The sequence below is a fragment of the Wyeomyia smithii genome, chromosome 3 (genome assembly GCF_029784165.1).
Source record: "Wyeomyia smithii strain HCP4-BCI-WySm-NY-G18 chromosome 3, ASM2978416v1, whole genome shotgun sequence".
Taxonomy (NCBI): domain Eukaryota; kingdom Metazoa; phylum Arthropoda; class Insecta; order Diptera; family Culicidae; genus Wyeomyia; species Wyeomyia smithii.
In genome coordinates this window covers 246,940,916-246,964,261 of record NC_073696.1, presented here as the reverse complement: position 1 = coordinate 246,964,261, position 23,346 = coordinate 246,940,916, and the positions used below count along the sequence as shown (strand labels likewise).

The 23,346-nt window shown below is 39.2% G+C and overlaps 2 protein-coding genes across 4 annotated transcripts in view; one reads left to right on the top strand and one right to left on the bottom strand.

Annotated features, from left to right (window-relative positions):
* The window catches only part of LOC129731693 (dopamine D2-like receptor), a 738,323-nt gene that overhangs the window by 130,273 nt on the left and 584,704 nt on the right, over window positions 1-23,346 (bottom strand). The gene's annotated exons all lie outside the window — the stretch shown is intronic.
* Window positions 30-3,250, top strand: LOC129731694 (uncharacterized). The gene has a single exon (XM_055691896.1). It carries the CDS (start codon window positions 30-32, stop codon window positions 1,776-1,778), a length of 1,749 nt encoding a protein of 582 aa, XP_055547871.1. The 3' UTR covers window positions 1,779-3,250.

The following is a 23,346-nucleotide window of genomic DNA, read 5'->3' as shown; positions in this document are numbered from 1 at the left end:
ACGAAAAACAAGCGTTAGCCTTAGTGAACATGTTGAAAGAACAGAATATAAAAAGTCTGTGGATTTCAGCCCGGTCGAATCTCCAACGCAAGCTGGAACAAGAACTAGACGTCGTTTCTTTGAAACTAAAACCGCTCGAGAAAAAGGATCAAATAGAATTTCTCAAAACCTACTGGAAAGTAACCATCGAAGCTGACCTGAGCGACGATCGTTTGGTTGAATTTTGTGCTGAAATTTTATCGCAGTTTTCCCACTCAATTGGTGATCAGCAAGCGCAATTTTCCGGCATTCCACTGCAGCTACGAATGGTTGCTGAAATATTTACTGAGCTGTGTGAACAGTTTTGTAGTCCACCCTGCTGTGGTACAGCTGAAGAATTGAAGGGTAATATCAAACTTAAAATGAATTTAATAGATCTGTACGAGGAGTTTTTCCGAATTAAATTCGAAGTTATACTGAACGAAGAGAAAGAGCGTATGAATCTTGCGTCGATCAACGTGCAGCAGCAACTTGGAGCGGCGACTCCTGGTATTATAGAAGCTCATCGAATATTAGCAGTTTTTGCACTTCAAGATGAGGGAATGCGAAGAAAGATTCTCTCGCCGGATGAAATAGTGCAGGGCAACAAGTTGTTGGAGAAGGTATCCGATTCACGCGAAAAGACCGGAATCGTCTATCGAATCGTGAATGGTCAGCCAATTTTTGTGCACCAAACCTTCGCTGAATATTTTCTTGCTGATTTTGTGGGGGAGAAAATCAACCAATTCACTTTCGAAACCGAAGTACTAGTTGAAGATTTTATGCGAAATGATAGAGAGCAAGTTTGTCGCTTTTTACAGCAAAAGATTCACAAAATAACGATCGAAAGCAAGTTGTTGAAACAATTATGCAAGGTAATTGTTTGTAAGAGTGTTAAATATATGTGGAACTATGCTACGGCGGTATTACTAAAAACAGTCGATGTTTTAATGAACGACCAAAATTGTGACTCTAGCACAATACTGGACGGTTCTTTGCCTGCCAACCGTGAAGGTTTATATTGTACATCAGAACGATTAGGTATAATAAATTTAACGAAGTGTTTTAAGGTTACTTTTGCACCTTGGAACATCGATGTTTTTTATGGTCATGAACAGTTAATGCTAGGCCCTGTAGCTTTTAATAGTCGCACTGTTCTACATGATGCTGCCAGCAGAGGTCATAGTGAATTGGTTACTCATTGCATCGGACGTGGAGCGGACATTGACGTCACTATAAAACCTGATCTAGAAACTCCACTAATGTATTTATCACGTTTTGGTCATTCTGAAGTTGTAGCAAAACTTTTGGAAAGAAACGCAAATGTTAATGCTGTGAATGATTCAAAAAAAACGGCACTGCATATCGCTGCAGAATCAAGTATGCATAAGTCAAGCAAACAACGGCTTGCAATTATTAAAATGTTGGTGAACGCAGGAGCTGATGTGGAAGCTATTACGAAGAGGGGTGAAACACCATTGATGCTTGCGTCCAAATGCGGTCATGTTGATGTGGCAGACATTTTGCTGTCCAAGAAAATTGATATTAATACTGCCGATTTAGACGGATGGACGGCATTACACTGGGCTGCTTTCGAGGACCATCCGCAAATAATCGAAAAACTGTTGAGCGCAGGGGCAAACGTGAACGCTACTACCAACAGTGGAGAAACAGCTTTAATGCTTGCCACGAAACACGCTCAGTCTGAAGCTATTGAGTTACTACGGTCGAATGCATCCATTACGAATGCTACAGGCTGAAATTGTCGAACTACTTTATGTTTAACAGGTCAACTTAAAACGTTTCTCATATATAATATTCGTCTGGTCTTGAAATGCGATTCCCTGCGTTTAGACCGATTCAAAGCAGAAAGACAATACAATGCTGTTGGGGCCACGCACAAGTGTATGTGGTATATATCAGTGAAATTCAAAATGTTATATGGACGATTTAAAACAACATACCATAGGGTTGGGATCACCCCCAAATGTGTGTGGTTTATTTGATAAAATATGAAAATTATCATATTTTTATTTAAGGAACCTAGTTAAACCAACAAGCAATAAAAATGTTGTTGGGGTCACGCACGAGTGTGTGTGGTTTTACCAGTAAATTTCGAAAGAATGGGTTTCTTTTTTTCTCCTCTATGGACTGCCTCACTACGACCAGAATCGTAGATCTATTGTGAGATATGCCCGGGTGTCTGCTGTATCCCGCACTTCTATAATAAGCAATACTGCTATTGAAAAGTGGTATGCTTATTATTATCGTTTATCAGTGCTTGTGTGTGATGTGATACTCCTCCTTTTACACGCTTACTGTTCTACCATACCGATGCTCGTTCCTCTTGCCAAATATCACCAATTATAATTCCCTGGAGAAGTTTCGTCGTGCGTCCTTTTGGCCAGTTTTATTAATAAGGGGGACTTATGTTTTTGTTAAGAGGAAGTCACGCAAAGGTGTTACAAATTTCTGCGAAAAGGAAGGGTGTGTGTAGGTCACTTATTCGACCACTACTTCACTATAAGATCATTCCCAAAAATGATATTTTCAGGAATGGTGACATACCAGTAGACAAACAAGCCTGGGAATGAACCCATACTTAAAGTCCAGTTATGACATCGAATGGCCTGATTCTACTGAGATTCGAACCTCGACAAAGCGAACTCTGTAACCTTGCGGCTACGCAGCTCCCTAAAAAGAATGGGTTATGCATCGTCCCACCTTCTTCATGGGCCGCTTTATTGGCCAATTCCTCTATCCACGGCGATGACGTTTCGAGCTTGCTTTATTTTACTTCCCGGTCGGAGTTTTTTCGTGCCTAGTCTAACTGATCTGAAAACAAACAAAAGACTTCAAAAATATAACGATACTAATCCTGCCCAGAGAGGTCCGGTGCTTCACTTCTTCTACTATTTGCATAAATTCTTTCTACTAACTGGGGAATTCGAGCTATGCGATTTTAATAATTACACGGTTTTATTCGCGGGAAACAGCTTTCATCACTGAAACTTTACATAGAGGCAGTACGCGTACAGCACAGGTCAGAAGTTGAAATATTGTCTGCTCTTGATCTCGAGGTGTCTGTATCTATATCATTCTGATAACTGTTATGTGTAATTGAGAGAATTGAAGAACTGGATTTATGAGAAAGGAAATTCAAATGATTGAATGCTATGAACTGCCATGTATGTATCAAGAAAAGCAAAATAAAGTTGAGACACAAGGTCAATCTTGCATATTGTTAAGCCGAAATGCCAGCGAAAGAGAGCCTACTGATTCAGATAACGCGAAGAATTGCTTGAAAGATCTTATTTGTGTTTCTCTTTCTATCTCTAGTCTCTACACAGATGCATGATGCACAGCTTGCAGATGAAAGTTTGATCTCTGTCACCAGAGAGAGAGCTGCGAACTTGGAACATTGCACACTGTTTCCAGAGCTGCAAAACCGTGATCGAAATTATTTTGATGCTAAAAGCGAGGGGGGGGGGTGCCTTCTATAGAAAACTCAACAAAAGTCCATTTAAAAAGGATGTTCAAAGTATTAGTCATTTCCGAAGACCAAAGATGTTTATTCTAAAAAGTGCCACAGCTTTGCCGAAAAAGGTGATTTTAATATGCAAACTAGCTGACCCGGCAAACTTCGTCCCGCCTATTTTAGTGTTTAATTCAATAATTTTAACCCGTAAAGACCCGGGACGGAACTTGTTTTTTGAAAATGCTGAAAATGCTTGAAAATGCATTTTTGGCCGTTTTTTAGAAACCGGAAATTGCTATTTTACAATTCATAATGGTGTCAGAGGTCTATTTTTAGCTCCTTTCATCATTCTGGTTCCAGGGATACTCATATTTGGTGGTATTTGGTCATTTTTGGCTGTTTTCGAGACACCGGAAGTCGCCATCTTAAAATTCAAAATGTTGTCTGAGGTCGATTTGTGCCTTAAGTGCATCATAACAGTTCTGGAAATTCGCATGTTGGGTGGTATTTGGTCATTTGCCGCTGTTTTTTTTTTTTTTTTGAAATCGGAAGTCGCCATCTTTGATTTCTAAATGGTAATTGGAGACATGCCAGAAGAAGGAAGGGTGTCGAAACATTATGGACATGTTTGTTACACCTAAAAACATTCACTTGCCACATTTGGTTACATTTGCGTGATTGGTTCTCGAGCTGTGCGAAATTTGAGTTTCAACTTGTATGGGACCCCTCTCTTATAGAAAAGGGAGGGGTGTCAAACCGTTGTGGATATATTTGTTACCCCTAAAAACATTCACCTGCCAATTTTGGTTTCATTTAGCTGGTTAGTTCTCGAAACAAGCAGAAATTTGGATTTCATTTGTTTGATATCCCTCCCTTACAGAAGAGGGAGGGGAGTCGAACCATTATGGACATATTTGTTACCTCATTCACATCCACATACCAGATTTGGTTGTATTTGGTTGATTGGTTCCAGAGCTGCAAAACCGTGATCGAAATTATTTTGATGCTAAAAGCGAGGGGAGGGGGGTGCCTTCTATAGAAAACTCAACAAAAGTTCATTTAAAAAGGATGTTCAAAGTATTGGTCATTTCCGAAGACCAAAGATGTTTATTCTAAAAAGTGCCACAGCTTTGCCGAAAAAGGTGATTTTAATATGCAAACTAGCTGACCCGGCAAACTTCGTCCCGCCTATTTTAGTGTTTAATTCAATAATTTTAACCCGTAAAGACCCGGGACGGGACTTGTTTTTTGAAAATGCTCGTTCTCAGCGCTGGAACGGCCGATTTGAGAAAACTTGGAATTTTATTCAAGGAGAATAGTTGCTCTAAGTTTTGGTAAAGGTGCCACCCCTCTGGACCCCTCTCCGTTTTTGTGAGACGCAAATATGTCTGTGTTTTTTTTCTAATTTTTCAAAGAGATTTAGCAAATATAGTAATTTTCATACGTATCAATTGCTCCATGTATCAAATCTTGTCAGGTGGATAAAATATGGTATGTAGGAGTGAATTTTGGAGTTTCCAAGTTATTTCAGTTCAAAATCACAAAACAACGTATTTTCATAAAAATCAAACAACAAAACCGTTTTTCAAATTTTAAGCTCTACATTTTTGCGGTAAGGTCTCCTGAATCCATACGCGATGGAATATTTATTTTAACATGCAAACATATTGAGAAAAACCAGTTTAAATTCACCAAAGTACGTATTTTCATGGAAACCTGATTTTCTCAGTCTCCCACGGTAGGTTTCAACTTAGCTCTTCAATTTTCAGCTTATTTTTAGAGTAACGTCTTCTGAATCCAAAGATGGAGAAAAATTTTTTCTAGCGTGCACAGATTTGGAGAAAATCAAGTTTTCATAAGAACTCGTACTTTAGTTAATTCAAACTCGTTTTTCTCTAAATCTGTGCATGATAGAATAAATCTTTCAGCATCTTTGGATTCAGAAGACGTTACTCTAAAAATATAGAGCGTGAAAATTGAAGAGCCAAGTTTGAACCTACCGTGGGAGACTGAGAAAATCAGCTTTCCATGAAAATACGTACTTTAGTGAATTTAAACTCGTTTTTCTCACAATATTTGCATGCTAAAATAAATATTTCTTCGCGTATTGATTCAGGAGACCTTACTTCAAAAATGTAGAGCCTAAAATTTGAAGAACGATTCTCTTATTTTAATTTTTATGAAAATACGTAGTTTTGTGATTTTGTACTGAAATAATTTAGAAACTCCAAAATTCACTCATACATACCATATTTCATCTACCTGACATGATTTGATACATGGAGCAATTGATACATATTAAAATTACCAGTGTTTGCTCAATCTGTTTGAAAAATTAGAAAAAAAACACAGACATATTTGCGTCTCACAAAAACTGGGAGGAGTCCAGAGGGGTGGCACCTTTACCAAAACTTAGAGCAACTATTCTCCTTGAATAAAAATTCAAGTTTTCCAAAATCGGCCGTTCCAGTGCTGAGAACGAGCATTTTCAAGAAACAAGTTCCGTCCCGGGTGTTAACGGGTTATATATTTCAAATTCATTGATTCCTTGTGATTTGTTTATATCGTTTGAAATGATTGGTTTCATCGGAATGACAACATCCTCGACTTTTGGCTTTTGTACATCACCTCTATTCCGGAAATACTCTATTCCGGAAATGCACCCAATTCAGTTATTTCCGTTGTTTTCCATCATTTCCATCATTCCGATTACGGACATATCCATATGTAGTAGTATTCGGTTATTTTCGGCTGTTTCCCAGAAGTTGCCATTTTACAATTCTAACTGGCGTCTGAGGTCAATTTTTAGCTCCTTGCATCATTCTGGATCCGGTGATATTCATATTGGGTGGTATTTGGTCACTTCAGGCTATTTTTCAGAAACCGTAATTCGCCATCTTGGATTTTAAAATGGCTTTTGGAGACAATTATTTGGTCATTTTCGGCTGTTTTAAGAAACCGAATGTCACCATCTTCGAATTCAAAATAGTGTCTGTGGTCGATGCTAGCTCCTGTGTATCATTCTGGTTCCGAAGTTACTCATATTGTATAGAAATCGGCCATTTTTGGCCGTTTTTTAGAAACCGGAAATTGCTATTTTACAATTCATAATGGTGTCAGAGGTCTATTTTTAGCTCCTTTCATCATTCTGGTTCCAGGGATACTCATATTTGGTGGTATTTGGTCGTTTTTGGCTGTTTTCGAGACACCGGAAGTCGCCATCTTAAAACTCAAAATGTTGTCTGAGGTCGATTTGTGCCTTAAGTGCATCATAACAGTTCTGGAAATTCGCATGTTGGGTGGTATTTGGTCATTTGCCGCTGTTTTTTTTTTTTTTGAAATCGGAAGTCGCCATCTTTGATTTCTAAATGGTATTTGGAAACATGCCAGAAGAAGGAAGGGTGTCGAAACATTATGGACATGTTTGTTACACCTAAAAACATTCACTTGCCACATTTGGTTACATTTGCGTGATTGGTTCTCGAGCTGTGCGAAATTTGAGTTTCAACTTGTATGGGACCCCTCTCTTATAGAAAAGGGAGGGGTGTCAAACCGTTGTGGATATATTTGTTACCCCTAAAAACATTCACCTGCCAATTTTGGTTTCATTTAGCTGGTTAGTTCTCGAAACAAGCAGAAATTTGGATTTCATTTGTTTGATATCCCTCCCTTACAGAAGAGGGAGGGGAGTCGAACCATTATGGACATATTTGTTACCTCATTCACATCCACATACCAGATTTGGTTGTATTTGGTTGATTGGTTCTCGAGCTGTGCGAAATTCGTGTTTCATGTGTATGGGACCCCTCCCTTGAGGAAGAGGGAGGGGTATAAAACCATTATGGATATATTTATTACCCCTAGAAACATCCACTTACCAAATTTGGTTTTATTTACTTGATTAGTTCTCGAGATGTGCAGAAATTTGTATTTCATTTGAATGAAACCCCTCCCTTTCAGAAGAGGGAGGGATGTCGAACCAATATGGGCATATTTTTTACTCCTGAAAACACCCACAAGTCAAATTTGGTTCCATTTGCTTGGTTAGTTTTTGATATGTGCAGAAATTTGTGTTTCATTTGTATGGGGGCCCTCCCTTCCAGAAGAGGGAGGGGTCTCAAACCATCCTAGTCTCCTTTCCCGGCCCCTAAAACCCCTACATGCAAATTTTCACGTCGATCTGTTCAGTAGTTTCCGAGCCTATATGGATCAGACAGACAGACAGACAGACTGGACCGCATTTTTATAGGTATAGATATGAGAAGAGTAAAATTTGTTTCTCACTTTTAGGGGGATTTATGACAAAATTGTAACTTTTATTAAACGAAGAATAAATGTTAAAAGAACTTTGCTGAAGACCCTACGGCTCTACAATCAATTTTTCTGGGTCAAAATTATTTCGATCACGTTTTTTGCAACTTTGGAAAAAAAAACTGCAGTCTGTGCAATTCGCAAGAGACAGCGAGAGACAAACGCTTGTCTGGATTGAATGCTGTTTGATCTATATTTTAGTATGAAAATGGTTTGATTTGCAGCCATTCGCAACATTCATGGATATATGTTATTAAATTAGTACAATATTTTAACCAAAATCTTCAATAACTGAAAAAAATACAGAGGATAAAATTTTTCCTTCGATGAAATTGTGTGTTTTGTCATAGCAAACAACATTGTAGTACATTGAAAAATGGTTCAAAAGCATTTCGTTAAGTTATGTTAAAAAAAAAATTTATAGGGCATTCTTTAAAAAACTCCGAAAAAAACAATTTAAATAGGGGAACTGCTCCATTATTGATCTCAGCCCATATATTTATTTCATACAACATGAAAACACAATTGAAAACAGAAAAAACGCATATTTTCTCTTTTTAAACCAATCTGTTAATCCATGATATGGATTATTCTTGGTCTACGTTAGATTTCTCGTAAAGAAGAATCCTCAAAAACTCACTTAAAAGCACTAAATCTGATAATAAAGTCGGGCATATGCACTCGAAAACTCATTTAATGCAATCACCTACCTCAGAAAACAAAATCCGCGCATTGTTCTATACGGCTACAACGGAACTCGGTCAGCAGCCAACCAAAATTTTTTTCATTACTAGCGGACCACTTTTTATTTTAATCACTAAACAAAATTACTCACCACACTAAAACAAGCTTGAATTGGAAGAACTAGGTATATGAGATGAATTTCTACAATTCCTAAATTTCAACTGTATGTATTTTCATCTGTTTTCACTGCCTTAGAGACAAAACCACTAGTTGCCAAATCAGTTTCTGTTAGTACGAAAAATTCATACTGAAAATGTTAAATTATTCCGACATAATTGACATAAATCGACAGTACTGCAGTGGTTATCTAGGTTACCAATTTTGCACGTAAACAACTACAGCGGATAACTAGGTAACCTACTTCGACTGGCTGCGACTACGTTCATTCATCATAATGTCATTCATTCATGATTAATAGTGTGATGAATATGGGGGCGTTGTGAGATGAATAGTTTAGCAGTGATTCAAGTTTTGAGATAGATATGAAAGCGTTGTGAAAAATGGTTTGTTTTACAATATTCAGGATAAACCTAGCTAATTTTACTAAATATACAATGCTAAACGTTTCCATAAGAGCACGTTAGCATATTTAGTTTATTTGTTTAATGATCTCGTGAAAATTTGGTGTTTAATCCGTGCATTCTTCGTCAATACCGGCTTAATGAGATGAATAATGGAGCAGTTTCCCAGGTTGGTTTAGAGATTGTGGTACTATACAGAGGTTTCTTCAGCCAAGTTGTCGAAATCAAAATTTTTTATTGAGGCCAAGTGTTTTGAAGCGGTTTGAGGCCTCGGGATTTGATGTTTTCTCAAAAAAAAGGTAGTCTTTCTGCGAAAACATTATTGAAAATTTTCTGACTCCTAGAAAGTCGATTAAAAAAAAAAACTATAGACAACAACAAGTTTCATTCCGCGTCGAACACTCGACAGAAACGGACGTGCAAAGTGGTCGTTCTATTACAATCCGGTCCGTGTGTACGAATAGCCAAACAAAAGAGTGTTTTATTCGCGCTAAAGGCCAACTAGATTGTGAGTTGTGTCGCTACGTTCTGTACCCGGCTCGCAACTTTGGCTGTATTGGTGCAAAATACCAGCTGCAGTTTTGATCTGTGCACAGTGAATAGATCTTTCTAATTCAAGGCCATCAGTTGACAGTCGAGTCGTGTCGCTGTGCTGAGTGATCTCACACCCGGCTCACTGCTGGTGGCTGTATTGGTGCTGCTGTACTGGTGCTGCTGGCTGCTTTGGGTGCAGCTTCGAACGATCGGACAACCACTGCTGGAAGGAAGAAGTAAATAGGTACGTGTTCTTGTCGGCGCTAGTGCGCTAGTGCGCTACATTTAGCGCAATGGATATAGATCCCTCGCCTCCCGTGCCACCATCCCCGAACCCCCCTGACCCTGACCCTTCTGTTACCCCCTCCCCTGTTCATTCTCCAGTCCCCCCTCGCCCCAGGCTTTACCCGGACGGATCTCAACAGGGCAGCTATACTGTTTATTTTCGTCCAAAGGCAGGAGTGAATTCAAAGCGATTAAACATACTGCAAATTTCTAAAGACCTGACGAAGGAGTACAAGGCCGTGACCGAAATTTCCATGGTCCGACCTAACAAGCTCCGTGTCGTGATCAGTGATCTGACACAGGCCAATGCTATCGCTTGCTCTGAGCTCTTCACACGCGAGTATCGCGTTTACATACCCGCACGAGACGTGGAGATCGACGGTGTCATAACCGATTCGAGTCTGTCTGTCGAGTGTATCCTAAAAAGCGCAACCGGTTGCTTCAAAAATACCGAAACACAGGCGAAGATTTTGGATTGTAAGCAATTGCGGTCCATGTCTCTCGTCGGCGGTAAAAAAGTTTACACTCCGTCAGACTCGTTTCGCGTTACGTTTGCCGGATCTGCACTCCCTAGCCACGTCTCGATCGACCGGGTTCGTCTGCCTGTGCGATTGTATGTACCCCGTGTTATGAATTGCACCAATTGCAAGCAGCTAGGCCACACAGCCGCTCACTGCTGCAATAAGGCACGATGTAGCAAGTGTGGAGAAACTCATGCGGACGATTCTTGCAGTGTAAATGCTGAAAAATGTATTCACTGCGGGGAAAATCAGCATGAGCTCTCCACATGCCCGGTGTACATGCAGCGCAGAGATAAAATCAAGCGGTCACTTAAGGAGCGTTCAAAGCGTTCTTATGCTGAGATGCTGAAGAAGACCGTGACCACTTCTACCATAACATCGAACCCCTTTGATCTGTTGCCCTCCGATGAAACCGATTCTGACGATTCATCAGCGGGAACATCTTATGCCAATCCTGGGGAGTCTAGGAAGAGGAAAAATGTTTCTTCTCCTAAACTTCCCCGTAAAGGTCCTAAGATTTCCCAAAGTGTAATGAAAAGTACGAACAAACCAAACAGTGCTGCGGAAAAACCGAAGCAAACTCCTCCTGGGCTTGCAAATTTAAAGTCCCAGAAGGAGTTCCCAGCACTGCCAGGAACATCTAAAACCCCAGTTGTTCCTTTTGCACATCCAGTTGATGAAACAAACTCTGGATTAGTGAAATTTTCTGACATTGTGGACTGGATTTTTGAAAATTTCAATGTACCCGATCCAATTAAAATTTTTCTTACAGCATTCCTCCCAACAGTTAGATCATTTTTGAAGCAGTTGACTGCCCAATGGCCCCTCCTTGCAGCGATTGTATCCTTCGATGCCTAATTCAACTGCGTATATGAAGGATTCTATCTCTGTCTTACAGTGGAATTGTAGAAGTATTTTACCAAAAATTGATTCGTTCAAAGTTTTGATAAATAAAAACAAATGCGATGCATTTTCCCTTTGTGAAACTTGGCTTACTTCAAATATTGATCTCAACTTCCATGATTTTAATATTATTCGCCTTGATCGAGACACCCCATATGGAGGAGTACTTCTAGGGATTAAAAAGTGCTATTCTTTCTATCGTATTAACCTCCCCTCGATTACAGGCATCGAAGTTGTCGCATGTCAAATGACAATACAAGGTAAAGAGCTTTGTATTGCCTCTATATATATTCCTCCCAGAGCACAGGTTGGGCAACGGTTGCTCTTTGATTTAATAGAACTTCTTCCCTCGCCACGTTTGATTTTGGGAGACTTCAACTCTCATGGTGTGGCTTGGGGTTCCCCCTTACAATGATAACCGCTCCTCTTTAATCTATAACCTTTGCGATGACTTCGACATGACTATTTTGAACAACGGTGAAATCACACGTATCCCGAAACCTCCAGCGCGCCCAAGCGCTTTGGATCTATCCTTATGTTCGACGTCGCTACGGTTGGATTGCACATGGAAGGTAATCCTCGATCCTCACGGTAGCGACCATCTGCCTATTCTTATTTCAATTACTAACGGTTCAACTCGCATGCGACCAATTGACATTCCGTATGACCTCACACGGAATGTCGATTGGAAGTTATATGAGGAAATGATTTCAAAAGCGGTCGAGTCGATTCAACATCATCCATCCATAGAAAATCCTAGCTACGACACTGCTTCATACAATTTGTTCGCTTGGGTTATGCAGATAGAAATCGAAGCATTTTTTTTCTAATGCTTGGTAGGGTAACGGGGGTATTTTGGCCCACCCGGTAACATTTTACCCATTTTATCTGATAATTTCAATGAATATTAGAAAACTATGCATAACTAACATTGAATAACACACCTAAGAATCATACGAAACTATAATTTTCGGCGAAAACAGGCTCTAGGTAGTGTTATTTTGGAATTAGTTGATACATATTCAAAGTCATGGCTGAGTCAACCCAAAGTCAAGAGGAAGTGGTAATATACAAGTCAATGTCCGGAAGCTATTGTAACAAATATGTATGCTTTTGAAACAATTCGTTGTTGTAGTAACATCAATGAAATGACATAGAAACAGTTTGTATACTCTAACATGTTGGAAAAAGTTGAAAAAGTGGTTAAATGCATGGCCGAAATAAGTTTCCCCTTTTTCTGAAGCGAACATATTTTGACCATGCCAAGTTTTGACATCTCTTTGTTTACCGTCCGGCCGTTGCACGTGAACAAAGAAGCAGCTTGTGACAATTTACAGGTAATTACTCCTTAATTTATCACATTTAACAAAATGAAATTGGATGAGAATGCCTGTCAAACCGCTATAAGCCAAATCATTTCATTTTTAAATGCCTACAATTTACAAAAAATCACAGCAGAAGGATGTTCTCCTCAAACCCACTATTTTTACTCTAAAAATACCGATGATGATCTTAAACATAATTAGTTGCATTGTTGAACGGTGTATATTTAAATAGACACTCAGCTTTTAACAATGGTATGATAGAGTAGGTATTTATGTTGAAAAAATGTGTTTGTTTTGAATGAACTGTGCGAACACTTCCCAAAGATGGCCAAAATACCCCCGTTACCCTATACTGCCGGTGCCCGCATAACTGTCCCATACTGATTTTGGTCACTTTTGAGTCATCATCGAGAATCGACTTAATTGTTATCATATTTTCTGGAAAAAAATTAAAATTGATACTTCTGTATGGAAAAACATGGAAAAAACACCAAGTTGTTTTTGTCTCATATTGAAAGTACCCGCATTACAGTCCCACTGCATAGTGGTACAAACTGCAAACATATAATTATGCTCCAGATTAGTGTAAATTGGATTATTTTAGGCCTATAGAAACTATGTCATTTAATTAACTAGACTAATGTTGTTTTTCTGTAGTACAATCTACGTTGCCAATGATACTGCCGATTGCTGGTTGAATTTATATGTAATGGGACAAAATATGCGAATACTTTTGAAATGTACCCGCATAGTTTGTCCCATTTTGTCTTTTTTTTTTAAGTTATATAACGTAAAACCAATCCCATCCATGGTTTTTTGTCCTCAACGATAAACTTGTGCTGCCATGAAACTCTTATGGTCATTGGTTTTGGATGTATTTGCTGAAAATCCGAAAATTCACGAATAATATCAAATCGCCGTTTTCTCAACATGTTGTTTTTCATTATGGGACAGTTATCCGGGTACCGGCAGTATAACGTGAAACCAATTCCATCCATGGTTTTTTGTTCTCAATGATAAACTTGTGATGCCATGAAACTGTTATGGTCATTGGTGCTGGATGTAATTGCTGGAAATTCGAAAATTCACGGATAATAATAAATCGCCGTTTTCTCAACATGTTGTTTTTCATTATGGGACAGTTATCCGGGTACCGGCAGTATACAAATATCCTAACGCATAGAGCACATTCTCTGCTGACCGTTCATTCGCCATTGTATCGTGTACATACCGCTACTCCCTGCAATTAAGTTGCATCTAGATGGAACATCGGGACCGAGGGTTGTATTTTTTCGGCTTAAAGCGTATACAATGCAAATTTGTAACGACTTAGTTAGAATACCGATTCAGCTGTTATCGGAATCACCAAAGTCCGCCCAAATAAGTTGCGTGTTTCTGTGTCTAGCCAAAAAATAAAAATTCCTGCTTGTAAGCTTTTTACTCTGAAGTACCACATGTAAAGGGTGATTTTTTAAGAATTTGGTTTTTCTCTAATAAAAACGCATAAAAATTACAAAACTGTATGAAATCTTTATTTGAGCCGATAAATTGGTTTATGCCATTTACTTTTGAAAGATAATTTAATTCAAATGTTGGCCACGGCTACGTTTCAAATGGTCCATACGAAAAGTCCAATTTTGGGTGACTTTTTCGAGCATTTCGGCTGGTATCTCGCGAATAACGCGTGTAATGTTGTCTTCCACGGCTGGAATTGTTGTTGGCTTATCCGCATAGACGAGAGACTTAACGTAGCCCCACAAAAAATAATCTAGCGGTGTTAAATCGCACGATCTAGGCGGCCAATTCACCGGTCCATTTCGTGAGATGAATTGCTCACCGAACTCCTTCCGCAATATGTCCATTGATTCGCGCGATATGTGGCACGTTGCTCCGTCTTGCTGAAACCACATGTGAACAAGATCCAGTTCTTCCATTTCCGGCAAAAAAAATTCAGAAATCATCGCGCGATAGCGAGCGCCATTGACCGTAACGTTGCGATTTTGATCATATTTGAAGAAGTACGGACTAATGATACCTCCAGCGTGTAACCGCACCAAATCGTGTATTTTTCTGGATGCATTGGCGATTCTTGTATTGCCTCTGGTTACTCTTCGATCCAAATGTGGCAATTTTGCTTATTAACATACCCATTTCACCAGAAATGAGCTTCGTCACTGAACACAATTTTTCGGTAAAAAATTGAATTTTCGGCAAGTTGTTCTAAGGCCCATTCACCGAAAATTCGACGCTGCGGCAAGTCGTTCGGCTTCAATTTTTGTACGAGCTGTATTATGTAAGGCTTTACACCAAGATCCTTTAGTAAAATCTTCCATGGAGTCGAATAACACAAGCCAAATTGCTGCGAACGGCGTCGAATTGACATTTCACGGTCTTCCACTACACTGGCTGATACGGCAGCAGTATTTTCTTCTGTACCCACTCTATGACAGCTGTCAGAATTCCCGCATGAACTGTCAAGTCTGAATACACGAAAAACCAAATGGCAAAAAAATCACCCTTCATAATAGTAATTGAAATCGAAGAGAATAATATATCCCATTCCGGGGCTGGAAAAGTTACTAGCCTCGCATCTTTTCCTTTCGGATTCTGAGTACCGAGAGTAAAAAATAGAGCCCATTACAGACCTATCGCGTGAAACTGTATCTGGAAGTAACAACGGGATCGTGGGTTGTATTTTTTCGGCCTAAAGCAAGGGCATGATATACAACGAAAGTTTGTAAGGATTTCTAAAAAGTCAACACGAACCAAAACAACCGGCAACGACCTGGGAAACATAATAAGAAAGATGAATAAAAAACGATACATGGAACGTTCTGGGTGGCGACTAGATTTTGCCGGCTCAGGTGAAATCCTACCACTTTGACATCCAACGGAGACAAGGCACAGAGGATTTGTGGCCGCAGGGTACAATACTACTAGAGCGGCAGCACTACCGGCTGGGCAGGATGCAAAGTCGGGTGATCAGTGCTATGTACGTTGAGGATAAAAGGCCGGTACTACAACTACACCATCCTCAATGTTCGAACGAAGGAAGACCTGATGTACAGAAAGGATTTTTTACGTGCTACTAAAGGAACTCTACGATAGCTGCTCGCGTCGAGACATCAAGATTGCCATCAAAAACATAAGCGCTTAGATTAAAAGCGATGAAATGTACTAATAGGTGAGCGGAGCGCACAGCCTGTACATCGAGACGAACGGCAACGACCAGCGCACAGTGGTCCAATAAGGCAAAAAGTGGAACTTAATTCCATAGCGCCTTTCACCTTCATCCTAGCTTAATAGTGTCTTCAGAACAATTGTTTGTAAGAATGATCCGCATCATTGCAAAAAATATAAAAATATAAAAAGTTTACTATACTAAAAATAAAAAAAAATACTTTTTTGTGTTAAGAGATAGAAGAATAGTTTATTCAGCAAAGTTGTGGAAGATGCAAAAATATGAAGCTTTGTTGAACAAATAAAAATCCTATCTTTTCTCGGTACAAAGTTATGAAGTATATTACATGGAACTTGAAAAATTAGTTTTTCGTACTTAACTTTTGTCAGTTTCATTTTACACGGAAGTGTTGTTCGGAGAAATTGTTAGGGCATACAAAACATACATTTTTACTTACAACCGACCGAAAGCCAGACGGAGCCTTTCGACTAGAGTCTCTGTAGATGACGACGGCTTGAAGTTGTCGACGAGCCCATGTATTTGGGGTTACTATTAACTGCCGAAAACAACACCAGCAAAAAGCAAAAAAGACGCATCTAGGATGGAAGGCGTGTCTACTTTTCACTTCGGAAGACACGAAGTTGACGCTGTACGGGTCCATGATGAGGCCGGTAGTCCTCTATATAATCAAGAAGAAAATGTGGAGACCTTGAATGCCCTTGGGATTTTCGAACGGAAGGTCATGCGAACTACCTACGGTGAAATACAGGCGGGCGAAGCCTGCTTGGAGAGAACCCCATTGGACACGTGACGAAAGTTAATAGGCTGCCGTGAGCTGGACAACCTTGTGAAATCGCATTTCACAGGGTTGTCCCAGAAATAGAGGGACGTAGCGTGCATGATGTCTCGACCAGAGACTTAGAAACTGGCGTAACATCGCCCAGAACCGAGCAACATGGCGACTAAATTGAAATTATTTCCGGAAACAGCAACCAAAAATATCCGGAAATAAAAGTATACCTACTCATTTATGTTATTTACGAAACGCGGTCAACTTAGCCAATCGTGTGCCAATCTATCTTCACGATGATGACGTAGCAGCGGAAATAGTTACGGCCATCAACACTTTCCTAATTGATCAAATATATCGCCAAGAATTTACTGCTATATTTCTACTTTCACCCAGATCAGCCGGCAGAGACACTGAAAATCTACACGCAACAGTGGTTAAGCAGGAACGCAGCCCGGAGAAAAAAACTTCAAAGAAATGATAAATTGCCGCCGGCCAGGCAGCAGCAGTCCTCGGGGGTCGATGATTATGATTGATTGTTTTAATATTCCTACCGAGCGCCGTCCGTCTTCGAGCTTCGTTCAAGATTTCGTACAGCTGAACTAGAAGCCTCCGGTCCTTACTGTCGCCCGATAAGTTTCAGGAACATCACCACTGTTGCTCTTTGGTGTGTTGAATAAAGTTGCGACTGATGGTGACGCCCATCTCAGTGTGATCGATTGAGTTTCCCCGCTTCTTCCGATTGGAAACCGCTCGAGAAGGCAAATAAGGATAAATTAAAATTAATCGCACATGCTAAGCTTAATTAGGAAACGGTTGCCTTGAAAAAGGTCAATATTTGGGGTCTTTCGGCAGTAATTAGCCAGCTCCCTGCTGACCTTTCGACGTTTAAGTCGTTGTAATGATCCAAATTTTCATTGGAAATTTCGTCAAAGAATTAGTTCAAAAGCTGGTAACGCACGGTACCATGCAATTGATTAGAAAAGTTATCCCGGCGATTTGGATTAATTAGACTGTTTTACAAGATTTGGGTTCGATTAAAGATGCCTAGAAAGTTTTGATTGATGCTAATAGAAGAATTGTGAATTTATCTTCCTGTTTGATCTTTTAAATATGAGTTGAAAACTTTAAGACAACTTAATATGCGAGCAAAAATAGTAGGAGCTATCGAAAATTCAACAAAAGCTAGAGAGAATAACTTTAGAAAGTGTCTTCAAAAATAATCCACAACTGAAGAGGGCTGCTCCCCTTTAAATGTAAAATTCAATATTGGAACTTGATCTGCTTCATAGACAAGAGCTGAAATATGTGTCGTTAAACTTTACTCTCTTTCAATTGCACACGTTTTTTCATTCAAACATTCGAATGGAATTCCCTGGATGTGGAATGTCAATGAGAAAAAGTATTTTTATTTGGAAATGGGACACGAGGTCCGCCCACCCGTGGGCTAGCGTGGAATGAAGCAGCAGCAGCAGCAGCAGCAAGAAACAAAGAAAGCTTGACATGCCAGGGATCGAAAACTGTTTAATTTGGAATTTAATTTACTAGCGTGACGCCCGTTCAAGAGTGAAACAGCTGTCAAGTCAGGTTCTCGCACTCGACAGCTTTAAATTATTAGCAGAAAGCAGTTTAAAGATTTTTTTCTCCTCAAAAACTTTAATGGGTATATAAATCTACGTGCGTGAACAACACTAGCAACTAGTCAAAATTTACCGGTGCCACTTACCAAATCATCACAAATGTTTTCGCTTTCGTAATGCAGAGTAAGACCCAAAGCCAGTTTCATCTCTCTATGCTCGGCCCATGCGAACCAATCGTCAAAAAAGTGCTTCCGTACTTTTTTTCTGCTTTCTACGAGAGTGAAAATCCTTCAAAAGCTCCAATCAATAAAAATAAGATCCCCCGCAGTCAGAGGCATGGGCGGATCACGATGAAAGCTTCCCGGATATATCTCCGTAGAACCTTCCGGTGTTCAACCGGTGTCTGCTTGTGTAAGCCACGCACATCAATCATTACCGGGGTACAGCTTCCTGTGCCAGCAAGCAGTTCCAGGGAAAAAGGCTTATCTTTTTTCGTCCATATGGTGGAGATAATATGCTGTACGTACGAGCCGGCAAAACAATTCCGAGAGCTTATTCCAAGGTCGTCTATTTTTCGGTAGTAACTTCAACCGAAATCCAAGCTGAATTGTTTCGACAATTCAGAGTAGCAATTCAGTACAAGTGGAGAAGTCTAACGTATGCGAAAACAATAGCTATCACCAGTCGAGACTATCTGCGAAATTGAGGCTTCGCTTCTGACGAAATCGAATGAACCAGAGGACACGAAATCCATTATCAATCCGTTTGGTTTAAATCTATTTGCAGAAGGCCTAAGATCCTACTGCAACCACGAGAGGTTCAATTACGCGGCAGTCGTCGGTTCGTTATTGGAAATTTGAAAACATATGTTTCACCACTCCACTGTGCCGCACCCGTAACTACACTCGAGGGGACAAAGACAAGACGCGCCGACACGTGTTACACTAGGCGACAGCCGAGTTTTGTACGGTTTTCGTGTAAGACACACTGAATTAGAAGTGACTGCGACTCGGCTGATGTTTTCGGAATTGGAAACTGTCATGCCGACAGACGTGCGTGAATTGTCTGGGAAGGAGAATAAACCAGCGAATTTAAAGCTAACGATGTTTTGACAAACAGTTTTTGCTCCGTTAGGAAAAACAGATGTCTACAATTTATGTTTTGAGAAAGTTTTCACGAATTACTCGAATAGATAAAGTTTAGTTATGTTTCAGAACGCTGCCAACGTAAGTATTACATGTAAAATATTTTGTGCCATTCATTTTGCTTATTTTTGTATCAGTTTAATTAATTTCGAATTCCAAAAATATTATTACTGAAGCGGTAAAACTCTAGAAGATGATAATGTGTTGCAACATTATCAACCAAGTATGGAAACAAAACCTTTAACATTCAACTTAAAGGAAGATAACGACAACGTTGACAACTGCGAAAATTTCACCAATCGCCAGCTAGAACAAAACGAAGTGTCACGAAATGCACAAAATATTCTTTTTTGGTAGAAGAAGAGAAATGACAGCCCACGACAGCAGAAACGTGCGTTCTGCGTTTTAGGGGCTGTTCGATAATTACGTAAGCATATTTTTCCACTTTCTCAATCCCCCCTCCCCCCTTCTAAGACATCGTAAGATTTTTTGATACCCCCCCTCCCCCTTAGTAAGATCTTACTGTATATACTATAGATAGACTTTAGCACCCAAAGTGGCTCCTGAATGGCTGCAATATGGGTCGATTTGTTTCTAATGCTGTTTGTTCACAGATTTATTTGTGATTAACGGTATTTTTTATATTCCTATAGACAATCTAAGTTTTCGTTTCCATCATTGGAATTGTCGATATTGATTAAAATTCAGGAGTTTGAGGCCTGTTTTTTTCGACTGATTGAAATAGGCGCTACTGCTTAAGCCGTTCCTTACCCTATAATAGGGTCATTTTTTAGTTCTCTTATCCTGCTTTAATTTCCGTCAACGACTGTATGCCAATCACAAGAATTCGGGTTTGGGAGCCAGGCGAGTTTGTATTTAAAGGCAATATACTTTATCTAATCGACATGGTGTCCCACTTAAACAACTTATATAGGTATTGAACTTAAAATTAAATCCAGACAAGGTACTGTTTTACAACTAGTTTTCATGATCCAAATTAAACAGCATTCTTACTCTTTGCCAGAAGATCTCCAGCGATTTTAACATGTGTTCTGAAGGTTTTGAATTAATTTTAATGCATAAAAATAATTGAGGAGTAGACAGATAAAGTTATCTACTCAGCCTTTCTGGGTATCTGGTTTTTCCATTATTTTTTTTAAGTTTACGTTTCTATAAAAACATTTTCGTTGGGCTACGTAATTTTGCAAAAAGCAAATTATCCACGCACTTTATTCGAGGGATTTCAACCGCGCCGATCACTCCAATCACTACTCAGAATTACAATAAAATATCATTTATGTCACCTTACTTACGTATTTCAGTAATATAATATGACAAATTTTAAAGGTGGGAGAGTACTGAAAAAACCCCAAGGCGCGTTTGCCTTCACGTAACATTTCAATAGTATCGTAATAATATTCGTGTAATCAGTGAAAATGCTATCTGTAATTGTAGAGCAGGGGACCAGCGGATCGTTCTTAGCAGATTAGGAGATATTTTATTAATTAGTCTCTTGTTAGTTCTGTGGTAGGTCAGGCTAAACACGAAATAAACATCGAAAAATTAGGTACGATAGAAATCCGCCGTCTGAAGAGTCTGAAGAAGAGTTGCCCATGACAAAGATGAATTGGTTCGAAATTGTATGTGATTGTTATTCAATTTGGTTTTTTAGCTGTATACGAATTTCTGACTTTTATGTATCAGCGAAAAGAGAAACTTTTTCTGAGAAAAACTTGATTTAGAAATATATATTTTTTAGTTTTTAAGGTGAAACGGCCGTTTGTGGCTTGGCCGACTTGAACCCACCACTTAGAATTTTCTGATGCACAAGACTGAGAAATAGATGATGCGTTCCCAGTGAAAACGCCATTCTATGTTTGCTTCACCGCAGCAAACAGGAAATAGCGTTTTCATAGGTGACACATTAACTGATACCTAGTCTTGTGCCCTTGAAAATTCGAAGTGTTGGTTCGAAATCGGTCACCTGTGGCCAAACGGTATTTGGCCTTAAATGAAGAATAAAAAAATCATTTAAACGATTTCGGGTAGTTTCAATTCACGATTTTGAACCAGAGGACAACGATATTGTTTTCTCAAAATAACATTTTGCTCAGAAAACACAGCTTTGTCAATCGATATGTAAACACTAGTATAGCTAAACAAGCCAATTGCGAGACAAATGAAGAGATATAATAAAACTTGCTTCGAATAGCATTGGAACAAAAAGAAATGCGTGTATTTCAGTAATTTATCATTGAATTCAAAAACTTTTCTCACACAAATGTAGTATTTTCTTCATACTTTTAAGAAAAAAAAAACCGAATAAACTTATTCGTCCCGGTTTTGAACCAGAACTTTTCGTGTAATGCCACTCATTAGGCAGCGAACACCTTCTTCGTCCCGAACTCGAAACTTTTTTTTCGTTCGAACCCGAACCCGAAAATTTAATTTTTGTGAAACCGGAACCCGAGATTTTTTTAGGGCGTCGATTTTTTGTACCAAGTTGAAGTTGCCCTGAAGCTTTAAGTCTCGAATGGTATTGAAATTGGTTTAAAAAAAACGGAACCCGACCATCTCTAGTCTTTTCATCTGATTGATGTCTTTGACAACTTTTTCCTTTGCCTTGAGTCTTTGCTTCATGATTACCCAATATTTCTCAATAGGGCGGAGCTGGGGCCAATTGGGTGGGTTGAAGTCTTTCAGAACAAACTGGACCTCTCTCTCTCTGCATTCTATTCTTTAACGACTATGCTGTAATCTGGATTGTCATGGGATCGAATGAATGGCAAAATTCGTTTTTGAAGATTCACTTTTTGGTACACTTCCAACGTCATTATACTATTAGTAACGAAAATTTTCGTTTTTCAGCTACAACAGCTGCAAATGTCTCGCCAAATCATAAATGTTCTTGCCAATTTGTCGGCAAAAACGTCGAACTTGGTCAGCACTTGGTCGTATAGCTTCCGATCACAGATTTTAGCCACAATATTCTGTTTTATGGTCCGGTTTGGCTGTTTGCTTGCTCGATTTGTCTTTATCGCTTTCCGGAGTCGGATTCTCCTCAAAGTACTATGGGCTGCACCGAATTTTTTGGTCAAATTCCTCTTGATGGACTTCAAAATCTTACTACGATGTTTTCGGCCGATGGATGATAAGCTTGAGGCTTCCAAATCGTCTTCAACGTTTGCTTATACCGTTTTATAACACGATATACGGTATTTCTGGGCAATTTCAGCTGTTTAGCTAGCTTAGATGCAGACCACAATGATTTTACAAATAACTAAGCATATATTTTCAGTTCTTTCAACATGGAGTAGATTGTTTACAACATACATAGGGAGAAAGTAAGCGTTATCTCGGAATGATGTTTCTCAAGAAATGACTTCTCCGTGTTTACGATTGCGGTAACACTACTGAACCGATTTCCTTCATCTTTCTTTTTTTTTAAATGTTCGTTATGAAATTCCCCGGTCGTTTAATAATCGTTTTTTGATACACGAAGTTTAACTTTGCGAAAAAAAAATTAATGCAATTTTTAGCCCTTGAGGGCAACAAGTTTTTTCGGGAAAAATGTTCCCGTTTGCACTGAAAACAAAATACTTACGAAAATGATCGCTCAGATAACCAGAACACTTAAAAACTAGTGAAATAATGAGAGTTGTTCGATTTTAGTTGATCTGCTGAGTCTCGGTCCTAAACACCGCAAACCTCTGCAAAAAAACAGCGTTTCGGGGAAACGTCCATCACTCCACAAATAATTGGTATTTCTTATGAACAAACGTGTTTTTTTTTGTTGTTGATTAACAGAACTTTCATAAAGTTACTACTTTTATGCAATGAAAAAAGTGCTGAAAAAATTCAAACTTTGCTCGTTTTTCTTGAGAAAAAAGGGCTTAGATAAAATTATCCCTATCCAGACGGGACCCCTGTTTTGACAGGGCTTTCGCTCGTAAATATAGAATTGACAATTGACATTCGCACATAGAAGAGATGCACATTGTCATTCGATT